Genomic DNA, 13,126 nt, shown 5'->3' on the forward strand with positions numbered 1-13,126 from the left:
AAGTCAATTTTCTCGATTTTCAAGCCAATATATTTCCCTTGCTGTTCAAGCCAAGGGACAGAAAGTTTCCTATACAGGGGTTTCGGACAAGGCGGTTCTAATGGTGTACTTTTTGTTTTGATCTGACTCCTGCTTTAGGAGCTATGGGTTTTTATATTTCTTAACATTGGACGTGATCGTCTCTTACTAGGTTGCTAGCTACCGCTGCAACCCGGATGTACAAGCCTATGCTGTAGTTAAGCTTTCTATGCAAGATAGTATAGGCAAGAGTTTGTTCCTTATTTTAAAATATTAAATCTGACATCGGGTAGTTAGAACCTAACCAAAAATAAAACTAATTTTAACGTTGTTCCGGTTCCAAGCTATCTGTGGAAAAGAAAAAAAAGAGAAAAAAAAATTTGCCGTTTAGGCAGAGTCTTATAGTAACCGCCACTTTTCTTGATTTTCAAGCCAATATATTTCCCTTGCTGTTCAAGCCAAATGACAGAAATTTTACTATACAGGGGTTTAGGACAAGGCGGTTCTAATGGTGTACTTTTTGTTTTGATTGGACTTATTTTTAAGGAGTTATGGGTTTTTATATTTCTTAACATTTGACGTGATCGTCTCTTACTAGGTTGCTAACTACCGCTGCAACCCAGATTGCTAGCGACCGCTGCAACCCGGATTTTAGGAGTTCTGGGTTTTTTTGATTTCTTAGCATTGGACTTATCGTCTCTTACTAGGTTTCTAGCTACTGCTGCAACTAAGAAGTTTCTAGCAACTGCTGCAACCCAGATTCACAATATGATGAACATGAAAAATATGATTAGCTATATCGGTCCTTTATGTAAGTTGCTAGCTACCGCTGCAACCCGGATAATAAACTGGTTACAAACATGAAAAAGCCTACGGCTTTTTCATCTTTGAAATAGTTAGAGACGAACCTCAAACAATCAAGTAGCTAACTAATTCGAATGTATGCAATTGTTTGTTATTCCAATGATCGTCTTTTAATGTAAACTTGTTTGAGTCATAAACTAGGAAAGAGACTCCGGGTTACAGCTACCACTGAAACTCGGTTACCGCTGTAATCTGGCTAGCTTGCAGCTATCCCTGGAACCACCATATATCAGTTACTATGGGCAAGAGATCGTTCTTTATTGTAAATTGCTCCTTCCAAAATTAATATACGAATATTCTAAAAAGTACGTCTCTGTATATTCACTGTGTTGTCGAACATTTTTCATTGCATCTATAAACTGTTCGGCAGTTGCCAATCCATACCTTGGAAGCTTTTCATTAAACTGACAACATTTCTTTTGGATATTACTATGAAGCTTTTCCAAAGCATTTCTAGCCGACTTTTAAACAGCATCCGCTCTTTAAAAGAGAATTTTAATCTGTAATTTTGAGTGCTTTTTGTGATCCTTGTTAAACATGCGTAAAATGTTTCTCAATTTACGAAGATCAGCCAGCATTTTTGCCATCTTCTTGTATTTCTGAATGTAATTTTTCCCTTTGTCCTTATCCGTTCTTCGGTACAACCTCGCAGAGAATTAAATTTTTTCATTATAGCTTTTGTCACCCAAGTATCTACCCCTTATTCTGGTAGCAACTTTTTTCTTATGTTTATTTCGGTAATCTTTATCGTATTCATACCGTTCCTTGCTCTTTTGTTTGGCTGTCTCAATTTTTGCATGTCTATAATCCTCATCATTAAGATAACACTCCTTGCTGTTTTGTTTGGCTCTCTCAATTTTCGCATCTCGATACGCCTTGTCGGTTGAATAACTTTGCTTTTCTCTTTTCAAGATGTTGTCTCTGTTTTTTGTATAGTACTGTTTTTTTAAATTACGTATAACTCTATTAGAAGGCATCTTATTACAAAACAAGAAATAATATTCTTATCTAATTGAAACTTTTTAAGACTCGTATCATGTACCCATAACCTAACAAAAAATAAAACTAATTTTTAAATTTTCAGGTATTTTGTTAGTTTGAATTAAAAGATTAAAATAATTGCTCATATATCATAAATATTTTTGCAGTTTACATAATAACTTTAGCGATTCTAAACTGAAAAATGAAATATATTAAAAAATTGAATTTTTTGGTCTGAAAATACATAGTAAATTCCACATCGGGTAGTTAGAACCTAACCAAAAATAAAACTAATTTTAACATTTTAAGGTATTTTTCTAGCTTGAATTGAAATATTCAAACTATTGCTCGGATACCATGGATATTTTGCAGTTTACACAAGCTGCAAAGAACGCATAAGGGCAAAATTAAAAATTATATTCAGAAGTCCAAAAACATGGCAACAATGCTGGCTGATCCTAGTAAATTTAGAAAAATTTTACGAATGTTTTACCGGGCTAACGAAAAATATTCAAAATTAAAGATTAAAATTATCTCTGAAAGAATGGATTTTGTTGAAAAGTCAGCTAGAGATGCTTTCGCAAAACCTCATTGTAATATCCAAAAGAAATGTTGCATGTTTAGTGAAAAGCTTCCAAGGTATGAACCGGCAACTGTGGAACAGTTTACAGATGTAATGGGAAATTTTATACATCACTGTGAATATATGGAGGCATAATTGTTCTTTACTTAGTTTCAGCTTTAATTCGATGATCCAGGCTTTATGTACTAACTACATCCAAAGACTATGACGTCATTGATTAATATTGTATATAAAAAATTAAGTTTTTCGTAAAAAAAAAATTAATTAAAAAAAAAAAAAGTACAAATGGCACTAGATCTAGAGATTTCCTTTCAAATGAGCCATTGAACAACTCTCTATGACGTTCCAGTTCCAAGCTATCTGTGGAAAAGAAAGAAAGAAAAAAATATCCCGTTTGTGGAGAATAACGTGGTTAAAGTCAATTTTCTTGATTTTCAAGCCAATATATTTTCTTTGTTATTCAAGCCGCAGGGCGGTAAGTTTCCCTTATAGGGGTTTCGGACAAGGCGGTTCTAATGGTGTACTTTTTGTTTTGATCTGACTCTGTTTTTAGGAGTTAGGGGTTTCTATATTTCTTAACATTGGACGTGATCGTCTCTTACTAGGTTGCTAGCTACCGCTGCAACCCGGATAAAGTAACCTGCTGCCCAATTTTTGGTTTTGAATGTTTACTCAGATTGTTATAGGTGACTTCTGCCATCATAATTTCCTTGTCAGATGTAGTTTCAGAGCATTTTTCAATAATTGTCTTATACTTTTCAGGACAGTTTGTTCTACAACACAGAGCATTTCTCGCCAAATATTCAGTGGAACTAAAAGAACTGTTTAAAACACAGTTAGAAATACTTTTTTCTCGAGGCGGTGTTCCAGGAATTTGTTCTAAATCATTAGTCTTACAAAGACATTTACTAATAACCCTAACAGACTCGTTTTCACCATAATTGAAAAACATTGCTTTTCCTTCGCTGTTGATAGATATGCTTGTATATATATTTTTATTGCTGCTGCATAAACTGCAATTGCTCCTTCCAAAATTAATATACGAGTTTTCTAAGAAGTACGCCTCCGTATATTCACTGTGTTTTCGAACATTTTCCATTGCATCTATAAACTGTTCCACAGTTACCAATCCATACCTTGGAAGCTTTTCATTAAACTGACAACATTTCTTTTGGATATTACTATGAAGTTTTGCCAAAGCATTTCTAGCCGACTTTTCAACAGCATCCGCTCTTTCAAAGAGAATTTTAATCTGTAATTTTGAATGCTTTTTGTGATCCTGGTTAAACATGCGTAAAATGTTTCTCAAGTTACGAAGATCACCCTGCATTTTTGCCATCTTCTTGTATTTCTGAATGTAATTTTTCCCTTTGTCCTTATGCGTTCTTCGGTACAACCTCGCAGAGAATTAAATTTTTTCATTATAGCTTTTGTCACCCCACTATCTACCCATTATTCTGGTAGCAACTTTTTTCTTATATATTTTTCGGTAATCTTCATCATTGTGATAACACTCCTTGATCTTTTGTCTAGCCTGCTCAATTGTTGCTTCTCTGTAATCTTCATCATTATCATACCGTTCCTTACTCTTTTTTTGGCTGTCTCAATTTTCGCATGTCTATAAACTACATCATTATAATAACACTGTTTGTCACTATCAATTTTTACTTCTCGATACGCCTGGTCGGTAGAATACCTTTGCTTTTCTCTTTTCAAGATACTATCTCTGTTTTTTTGGTAGTACTGTTTTTTTAACTTGCGTGTAGCTTGCTTTGATCTAACCATTATGTAATCACGAATGAGACCATTTACACTTTTGACGTTTCTTATATAGTAATTATGACGTCATGACGTAATGATTTTATTTCATGATGCCATGGTGTAATGATATTATTTCATGACGTCTTCAGAAACAACAACATAATGTCGTGTTTTTCTATTCACGTCATAGCTCTAATATTACTATGACTACATTCATTATTTATCTAGTAGGGTTTCAGACAAGGTGGTTCTAATGATGTACTTTTATTTTCATCTGATTCTATTTTTAGGATTCTTTGGTTTTTATATTTCTTAGCATTGGACTGACCGTCTCTTAGTAGGTTGCTAGCACTGCTGCAACCCGGATTCACATATATAGTTATGAGAGGCAGCGTGGCCTAGTGGTCCAAGGCGCTGGTGTTAGCCACCAGTATCTTCGGAGGCGTGGGTTCAAATCTTACCGCTGGTATATGATTATGATTGATGTACAAGAATCAAGTATCTTTCAAAAGACTGCAGCATGAAAAGACATCAAAAATGCAGTTTTTAATTCAAAAATTTTTTCTCTCTTAGAAATAATTTATTTTAGTTACAAAATATTTTTAACCCAATTAATTCCCTTTAAAATGATCCATTGAACAACTTTCTACGATGTTCCAGTGAGAAGCTATCTGTGGAAAAGAAGAAATAAAAAAAAATATCCCGTTTAGGCAGAATGTTGTAGTAGCTGCCACTTTTCTTGATTTTCAAGCCAATATATTTCCCTTGCTGTTCAAGCCAAGGGACAAAAAGTTTCCTATACAGGGGTTTCGAACAAGGCGGTTCTTGGTTTACTTTTTGTTTTGATCTGACTCCTTTTTTAGGAACTATGGGTTTTTATATTTCTTAACATTGGACGTGATCGTTTCTTACTAGGTTGCTAGCTACCGCTGAAACCCGGATTGCTAGCTACCACTGCAACCCGGAACCATTGAACAACTCTCTACGATATTCCAGTGCTAAGCTATCTGTGGAAGAGAAGAAGAAGAAAGAAAAAAATATCCCGTTTGTGGAGAATAACGTGGTTAAAGTCAATTTTCTTGATTTTCAAACCAATATATATTCTTTGTTATTCAAGCCAAAGGGCAGTAAGTTGCCTTTATAGGGGTTTCGGACAAGGCGGTTCTAATGGTGCACTTTTTGTTTTGATCTGACTCTTTTTTTAGGAGTTAGGGGTTATTATATTTCTTAACATTGGACGTGATTGTCTCTTACTAGGTTGCTAGCTACCGCTGCAACCCAGATTTGATCTGATTCCTTTTTTAGGAGTTATGGGTTTTTATATTTCTTAACATTGGACGTGATCGTCTCTTAGAAGGTTGCTTTGCAGCGGTAGCTAACAACCTAGTAAGAGACGATCACGTCCAATGTTCAGAAATATAAAAAGCCCTAACTCCTAAGAAAAGAGTCAGATCAAAACAAAAATTACACCGTTAGAACCGCCTTGTCCAAAACCCCTATAAGGGAAACTTATCACTCTTTGGCTTGAATAAAAAAGAAAATATATTGGCTTGGAAATCAAGAAAATTTACTTTAACCACGTTATTCTCCACAAACGGGATATTTTTTTCTTTCCGCTTTTTTTTTCTCCTCAACTAGCTGGGCACTGGAAAATCATACAGAGCTGTATAATAGCTCATTTTAAAGGAAATTGCAACATCTAGTCACTTTTGTAATTAAAAATAAAATACTTTTTAAATTAGAATCAATTTTGTCAAAAAAATTGCATTTTTGATGTATTTTCATACTGCAGTCTTTTCAAAGATATTTGAATTTTGAAGCAATCAAACAGTTCATGGTAATGAAATCTATAGTAATAATAGCTACTTGTCTCAATAGTAACCGAAACTCTAAAGAACAAAATTTTTATACCAATAGATACACTTGTTTCAATAGTAACCGAAACTCTAAAGAACGAAATTTTGGTACCAATAGATACATCAAAGCAAACAGTTCGTGATAACGAACTGTATGTTGTATAGTAAGAGCGACTCGTCTCAATAGTAAAATTAGTTCCTTCTGTAATTAAAGATAAAATATTTTTTTAATAGTTCCGGTTTGCAGCGGTAGCTAGGAACCTGGACTTAGTTAGCTGCTCGATTCCTTGAAAAAAAAATCTTATTTGTCAACTGAAACTAGAATAATTCCTGAAAATTAAAAAAAAAAATTATTTAGCTGCAAAGTGCAAAAATATTTACGGTGTCTGAATAATAATTTTCATTTTTTAATTAAAACCAGAAAAAAACCTGAAAATTTAAAAATTAGTTTGGTTTTCCTTTTGCTTCAATTGACTCGCTACACAATTTTATGCGCCATTAATTTTATATCATCTTAGTTCAAAATTTTTGGCTTAACCCGTAAATTACGAATCTCTGTATTGTTGTCCTATATTTCCAATTTGAAATATTCATTTTTTTTATTTTAGTTTTGAGTTCAGAATCTCTTAAGTTATTATGTAAACTGCAAAAATATTTATTATGTCTAACCAGTAATACTAATTTTTTAATTCAAACTGGAGCAATACCTGACAATTTTTGAATTTTACATTAAAGAACGAACTTTTGTCAATAGTAACTGAAGTATTATAAGTTATAGTAAAGAATGACCTGTTATCAATACTATATTTTATAGGCCACTTAACTATAGTATAAGCTACTACAGTTATATTTAAGGTCAATATATCTAAGGTCAATATAATGGATAACATACCACTGCATGCATTGGACTTAGTTAGCTACTTGATTGCTTGAGGTTCGTCTCTTACTATTTCAAAGAGGAAAAAGCCGTAGGCTTTTTCCTGTTTGTAATGATATAGCATAAAACGAAACCCAAGTTGTAACTGACGTCATCCTGGTTGTTATAGTAAATACAGTAAAGAACGAACTTCCATGCTATATTTTATTGGCCACTTAACTATAGTATAGATTAGTAAAGTTTACATAAAGGACCGATTCAGTTCATTATAATCTGGGTTGCAGCGGTATCTAGCAACCTAGTAACAGACGATCACGTCCAATGTTAAGAATTATAAAAACACATAACTCCTAAAAATTTATAATAAAGAACGAACTCTAGCCTATACTAAATGGATAACATCCGGGTTGCAGCGGTAGCTAGCAACATAGTAAGAGACGATGACGTCCAATGTTAAGAAATATAAAAACCCCTAACTCCTAAAAAAAGAGTCAGATCAAAACAAAAAGTACACCATTAGAACCGCCTTGTCCGAAACCCCTATAAAGGAAACTTACCACCCTTTGGCTTGAATAACAAAGAAATAACATTCGCTTGAAAATCAAGAAAATTGACTTTAACCACGTTATTCTCCACAAACGGGATATTTTTTTTCTTTCTTCTTCTTCTTCTTCTTCTTCTTCTTTTCCACAAATAGCTTGGCACTGGAACATCGTAAAGAGTTGTTCAATGGCTTATTTTAAAGGAAATTAGTAGGGTTAAAAATCTTTTGTAACTAAAACAAATTATTTTTAAAAATGAATAAATTTTTCCACTAAAAACTGCATTTTTGACGTCTTTTCATACTCCAGTCATTTCAAAGATATTTGATTTTTGAAGCAATTAAACAGTTCAATGGCTCATTTTAAAGGAAATTAATTGGGTTAAAAATCTTTTGTAACTAAAATAAATTATTTCTAAAAGAATTATAATAAAAAGGACGGTAAGTTTACCATATAGAAGTTTTGGACAAGGCCGTTCTAATAGTGTACTTCTTGTTTTGATCTGAATCTTTTTTTTAGGAGTTATGGGTTTTTATATTTCTTAACATTGGACGTGATCGTCTATTACTAGGTTGCTAGCCCAAAGTAGTATAAATGTTCTCTTGAAGACGGCTACTTTGTCTGACAAAACAAGTTACAATACCTGGAGCCCCAGCATCCGCATCATCTTTCTATTACTGTATCTGCGAGGCAGATACAATAAAAAACTTGCAATATCGGAAATACATAATTCTAATATCGCTAATATCCCCTGGTCGAAACAGGATGTGAAGGCCAGCTGGGAACAAAACCTCATGGTCACAAAAGCTCGAGTAAAATTTAGCCAATGCTTTTTCGTTATTTCTTCCCCTGTTGGGGACAATTTTCGCGTACCTAAGTTTCAGCTTATCTTTAATATCACTCACTGCCCGGAAACAAATTAACGTAAGCGATTTGCAAATATTGATCCCAAGCCGTTGGAAAGAAACACCACTTTTTACAGAAAATAATACGCAATTAAGCGGCGTTGCTGAAGATTTTGAATTAAACACTAAATATTCGCATTTAACGGTGTTGAGGTTTAATCCGATTTCCCCATATAGCCGCGATTCCAGTAGCCCAGACTTCGTTAAAGTAAGCTCCAACCTGCTAACAACCAGATGATCATCGCATATGCAATATAGGAGACGTTTAACAACCCTGAAGAGTAAGAAAGCGGTATCTTATTAAGAACATTCAATAAACAAGCTTTAAAAATATGAGGTGAAAGCACACCACCCTGACGGACCCCAGATCTAACTGGGATTTTAACAAAGACCCGGGAACCCTGCCTCAACTGAATAAATGCATTCTGGTACCAAAACCAAAGTACACAAATAACTGAACTATTCACACCCAAATATTTTTTTTCTTTTTTTTCACAACAAAAGATTAAGTTTATTGATATATTCCTTGAGTTAATGAAAAAAAAAGGAAAACAAGTACGCAGCATTCAAAATGCACCTAAATACTATCCGTCCAAAACTTAAGCAGCTGTAACCCAGCAGAAAAACTTCAACAATTTCATTTAAAACCTACTGCAAATACACATTAGAAGTAATAGCCCACTGTAGCAAAGCCTTCAGAGCTGGAGAAAAAGCGCCAACTTCGGTATAAGAATACTTCTCCGATTCTTGATGCACAATAAGCCCCGTGGCATAATCTCCAGCCTTGACTTGATCAACCAGCTTTTGGAGATTACCGATTGTGAGGGGCGAAAGCCCTCCCATCCTCAATTTCTCGTAAAGCATATGCATCTTCTTGGCCACTTCGTCCAGCTTGCTTTTCATTGTCGGCGCGGTAGCAGTAGTCGTTGAACAAACAATTTCTCTTAATTTTTCCAAAGTGTCATAAATTACAACATATTCAGCTGGCAGCGAAGAAGCATCAACGCCATAGTCGGATTCCGTTTGAATATCAGTCATTCCTTGATTATAAGAAGCCTGGTGCTGCTGAGGCATAGCTTCGTATTGATTCTGACTTTGAGCCGATAAGTTTGTCATCATTTGTGTTTGCTGCGAAGAAAAGTTTTTATTCATTTGGTTTTGTGGAACTTGGGTCATTGCACTCTGCAGAGTATCCGACATCATGGGTTGATTTTGTGAAGAAGGCACTAAGTGCGGTTGCAAATTCACTTGCTCTGGCACTGGCAGCGGTGTTCGGTCAGACATTTGAAACCACTGTGAAGGAGCAGGAGCGTGGCGCAAGAGCTGAGGGGGAGTAGGGTTATATCCTTGCTGCAACTGCATATTAAACTGAGAAGCAGGAGGCGGTGTTGGATTCATTCTTTGGAGTTGCGGCGGAGGAGCAGCGTAGCGCGGGGGTTGAGGAAGATTAGGATTATACCCTTGCTGCGACTGCAAGTTTAGCTGAGAAGCAGGAGGTGGTTTTGGATTCACTCGTTGGAATTGTTTTCACTTGTTCGGTACTTGGGAAGGCATGGGGTTATACATTTCTTGTGAATATGAATTTAACTGAGGGGCTGGTGAGTAACCATCTGAGTTGAAGCCAATATTACCGTGAGTGTGGTTCGCTTGTATTGAATCCATTGGCTGTACTGATCCTACTGGCTGATAAAAACTAGACTGTGCCTGATAACTCGCAGTCTGTCCATATAACTGCTGCATCCCCTGTCCACTAGAAGGCGGTCTTTTATGTTTAATGCTTCGTATACTGGAACTAACTAGCTTAGGGGGACCATTCCAGCCAGCTGTCTCTTGTCTCACTGAAGTCATGGCTAGGGGCGCAGCACCTGGGGTTGGTAATGCCTGTGGCACCAATGGGACAGGTGCAGTTGGTTGAAACACTGGTTTAGTGGGCATAGAAGCCGTCGCAGCTTGAGCAGCAGGCAAAAAGATATTCGATCCAGAAGTTCCAAATGTATCCTGTTGCATGGCTTGAATGGACGGTGGAGCTTGCTGAGAAGCAATTGACGATGGAGCTTGCTGAAAATCATTCGACGGAGTCGATCAACGCTGATTTCCAGAAAAAGAGGGCTGAGCAGGAGCAACTTGCTGAGGAGGGAATGACTTAATAGGCGTCGCATTAGTAGTACGTTGTTGTCCAGAAGTACAGGGCTGTGGGGCGATATTATGTTGAGGAGCAAATTGTGCAGTAGGTGTTATCTGCTGTCCATAAACAGAGGGCTTCGATGCCGTAGGTTTGGCCTGTGTGGCTCCAACTCGTTTAGCAGTAGTTTTGAGTGGCTGTCGCCGCCCAGTGGCATATTCAAACCTACTTCTCAATTCCGGTAAATCATTTTCTCCAACGTATCCAAGAAGCATTAAAGCAAGTTCTAATTGACCTTCAGAGGCAAGAACACTAGAAAACTCAGCAATCTTGGCTTTTGTGTTTGCTGGAAGACCCTCTTCATTTCCATAACGCATCTTTAATGCTGCTCGGATGACCATTATTTGGTCGGTAAATTCCTGCAAAACTATGATGTCAGACTTCTTGTTCTTGATTGCATCACAAGATTGTACAAGGGATCCAATGTCTCCAGCCAGAATATAACAGAGAGAAGCATCCGCACTTCTACCACGTTGTGCTTCAAGACGTTGCCCAATAGTTTTATAATTAGTTGAGACCTGTTGCGGTGCAGCAAACATAACAGCGCAAGTTGCAACCACTTTCCAGGATGACAAATCACAGTTTTGAGCTATACTATCCTATTGACCAAGTACAACGGCAGAGATCAGTCGAGAGACTCCAGCGGCATATTTTGCATACTTTTGTTGAGTTTCCAGCAACAATTCTTCCCCACCTAAGGTCGCCAAATTTAAGGCATCTGTCCATTTTCCACCTTTGATACAAAGGTTTACAACTCCTTTTACGTTTCCGCTTATTAAAGATTGGTTAATAAGGCCGTCAATACTATCATCTATGTTAACACTAATAGACTTGATTAGAGCATCTTCCTCTGATGAAGAAGTAACACCCGGTTGAAGGTTCACTACGTCTGGATTCTGCTGGTTCACTAACGTCTCAAAAACGTCAACGTCATTAAGATTTTCCTCCAGCCCGATTCCGTTGACTTGTGTACTTAATGGTCCAACAGCGTCAACAGTCACTCCCAGAAAAGCATCAACCTTATTAGAGATATCTTCATTGTTATACCCAAGAACTTGTATCTGGTCTAATCGTGGGTCTTATGAGCGAATAAGAGCGAATGGCTTTCCATATATTTGCTTCTGTATCAGCCTGACTACTTTCAACTTTCATTTCACAGTAAGGTAAAAGATTGCCAGAAGCAAACGATTCTGCAAACATGATTGACCTTGAAATCAGGGTTCTGTCACCAGTAACTTGTTCGATGACAATCTTTCGCGTAGCCATCCCACCATGGACTGATTCTTCAGAGGTGAGAAGTTTTCCTCCAAACCCAATTGAAGGCCTGCAAGGAGAGTACATCCATCTGGGTGGCCAGACTGGAGGACTTGACTGAATTAGCTGAACCTGTTGAAGTTCTTGACCGGGTAAATTTTCTTCACCGGAAAAATATCCTGCCATAGGAGAAACATATATGTTATCCTTTTTTTCAACAGAAGTGCCGCCCATAATAGAATGAATATTTATCTTTGAATTAAAGGATGGCACGGCAATTAATGCAGGGTTTCTGGGACAGAAATCAAAATCAAAAGGCTCAATTGTACCAGCCACTTCACCGCTCATAGCTGCCATGGCCGGATTCCAAAGGAGAATTCTGTTATCCTTCGCGCAGCTAGCTAAAATGCTGGAGTCACTACTGCACCAACTAACAGACAAAACTCCGCTGGTATGTCCTTCCAAGGAATAGAGAGGGGATACACTTTTTCGAACATCCCATATTTGAATCACTGGCATATGATCATCCTCAGAAGCGATTGCAATTTGGGTGCCAGCTTCAGGATTCCAGGCAATACTTCTATACTGGACCCTTGTAGATTCCGATATCGTCTGGATCCCTTTCATAGAACGCACATCGGCATTAATGACTTTTGACGAAAAAGCCGACACAAGAATATTATCACATTTCATATTCCATGCCAGATCTGTAACAGCACCAGTAACTTGCGGAAATGACAACTGCAAATAGCCATTGGGCTCTTCTAAATCCCATAAAAATACCTCCGGGCCAGCAGATCCACTAGCCAAAAGGTTTGACTGGAAATGACTAAATCCTAAAGCTGATATTTTTCCCGAATGATCTTGCGAGACTTGAAGAGGTTGTGTACAACCTTGTAGAATGTCGGAGACGGAATATAATTCAAGCAGACCACTTTCAGATCCTGCTGCAATGACCCCGAGAGCGCCACCATGCCGTCCCCATATTATTTTTTCATACCTGTGATTTGATTTTACTGTGGCTATGGACTGCAATGAAATATTTTTGGATACCAGATCTAACTCAAATACTTCAATAGCACTAGAACCGTTTGCTTCGAGCTCAACGAACTGTGCAGCAGTGCCACAAACCAGATAAATGGGACTGATGTCAGAAGGCGACCAAGCCACGTTTGCCATCCTATTTATTTCCCTGATTTTCATGTTTTATCTGCTTATAAATATAATTTTGCTAATCTAGGTTTGCAATGCTGATGATTTTTATTTATTTTTTTATATTATTCTCCATGACCACACTGCCTTT

The 13,126-nt window shown here is 36.8% G+C and overlaps 2 protein-coding genes across 5 annotated transcripts in view; both read right to left on the reverse strand.

Moving 5' to 3' along the window:
• The window catches only part of LOC148949319 (retinol dehydrogenase 12-like), a 516,801-nt gene that overhangs the window by 278,716 nt on the left and 224,959 nt on the right, over positions 1 to 13,126 (reverse strand). The window lies entirely within an intron of this gene.
• On the reverse strand, positions 8,879 to 13,026 carry LOC148949320 (protein transport protein Sec31A-like). Its single transcript, XM_089092919.1, is given in 2 exon segments — positions 8,879 to 11,648; positions 11,650 to 13,026. Coding segments are annotated over 2 exon segments (3,990 nt in total). The 3' UTR covers positions 8,879 to 9,035.

This window comes from Artemia sp. Qi Xiang Cuo, chromosome 8, assembly GCF_049724085.1.
Source record: "Artemia sp. Qi Xiang Cuo chromosome 8, ASM4972408v1, whole genome shotgun sequence".
Lineage (NCBI taxonomy): Eukaryota > Metazoa > Arthropoda > Branchiopoda > Anostraca > Artemiidae > Artemia > Artemia sp. Qi Xiang Cuo.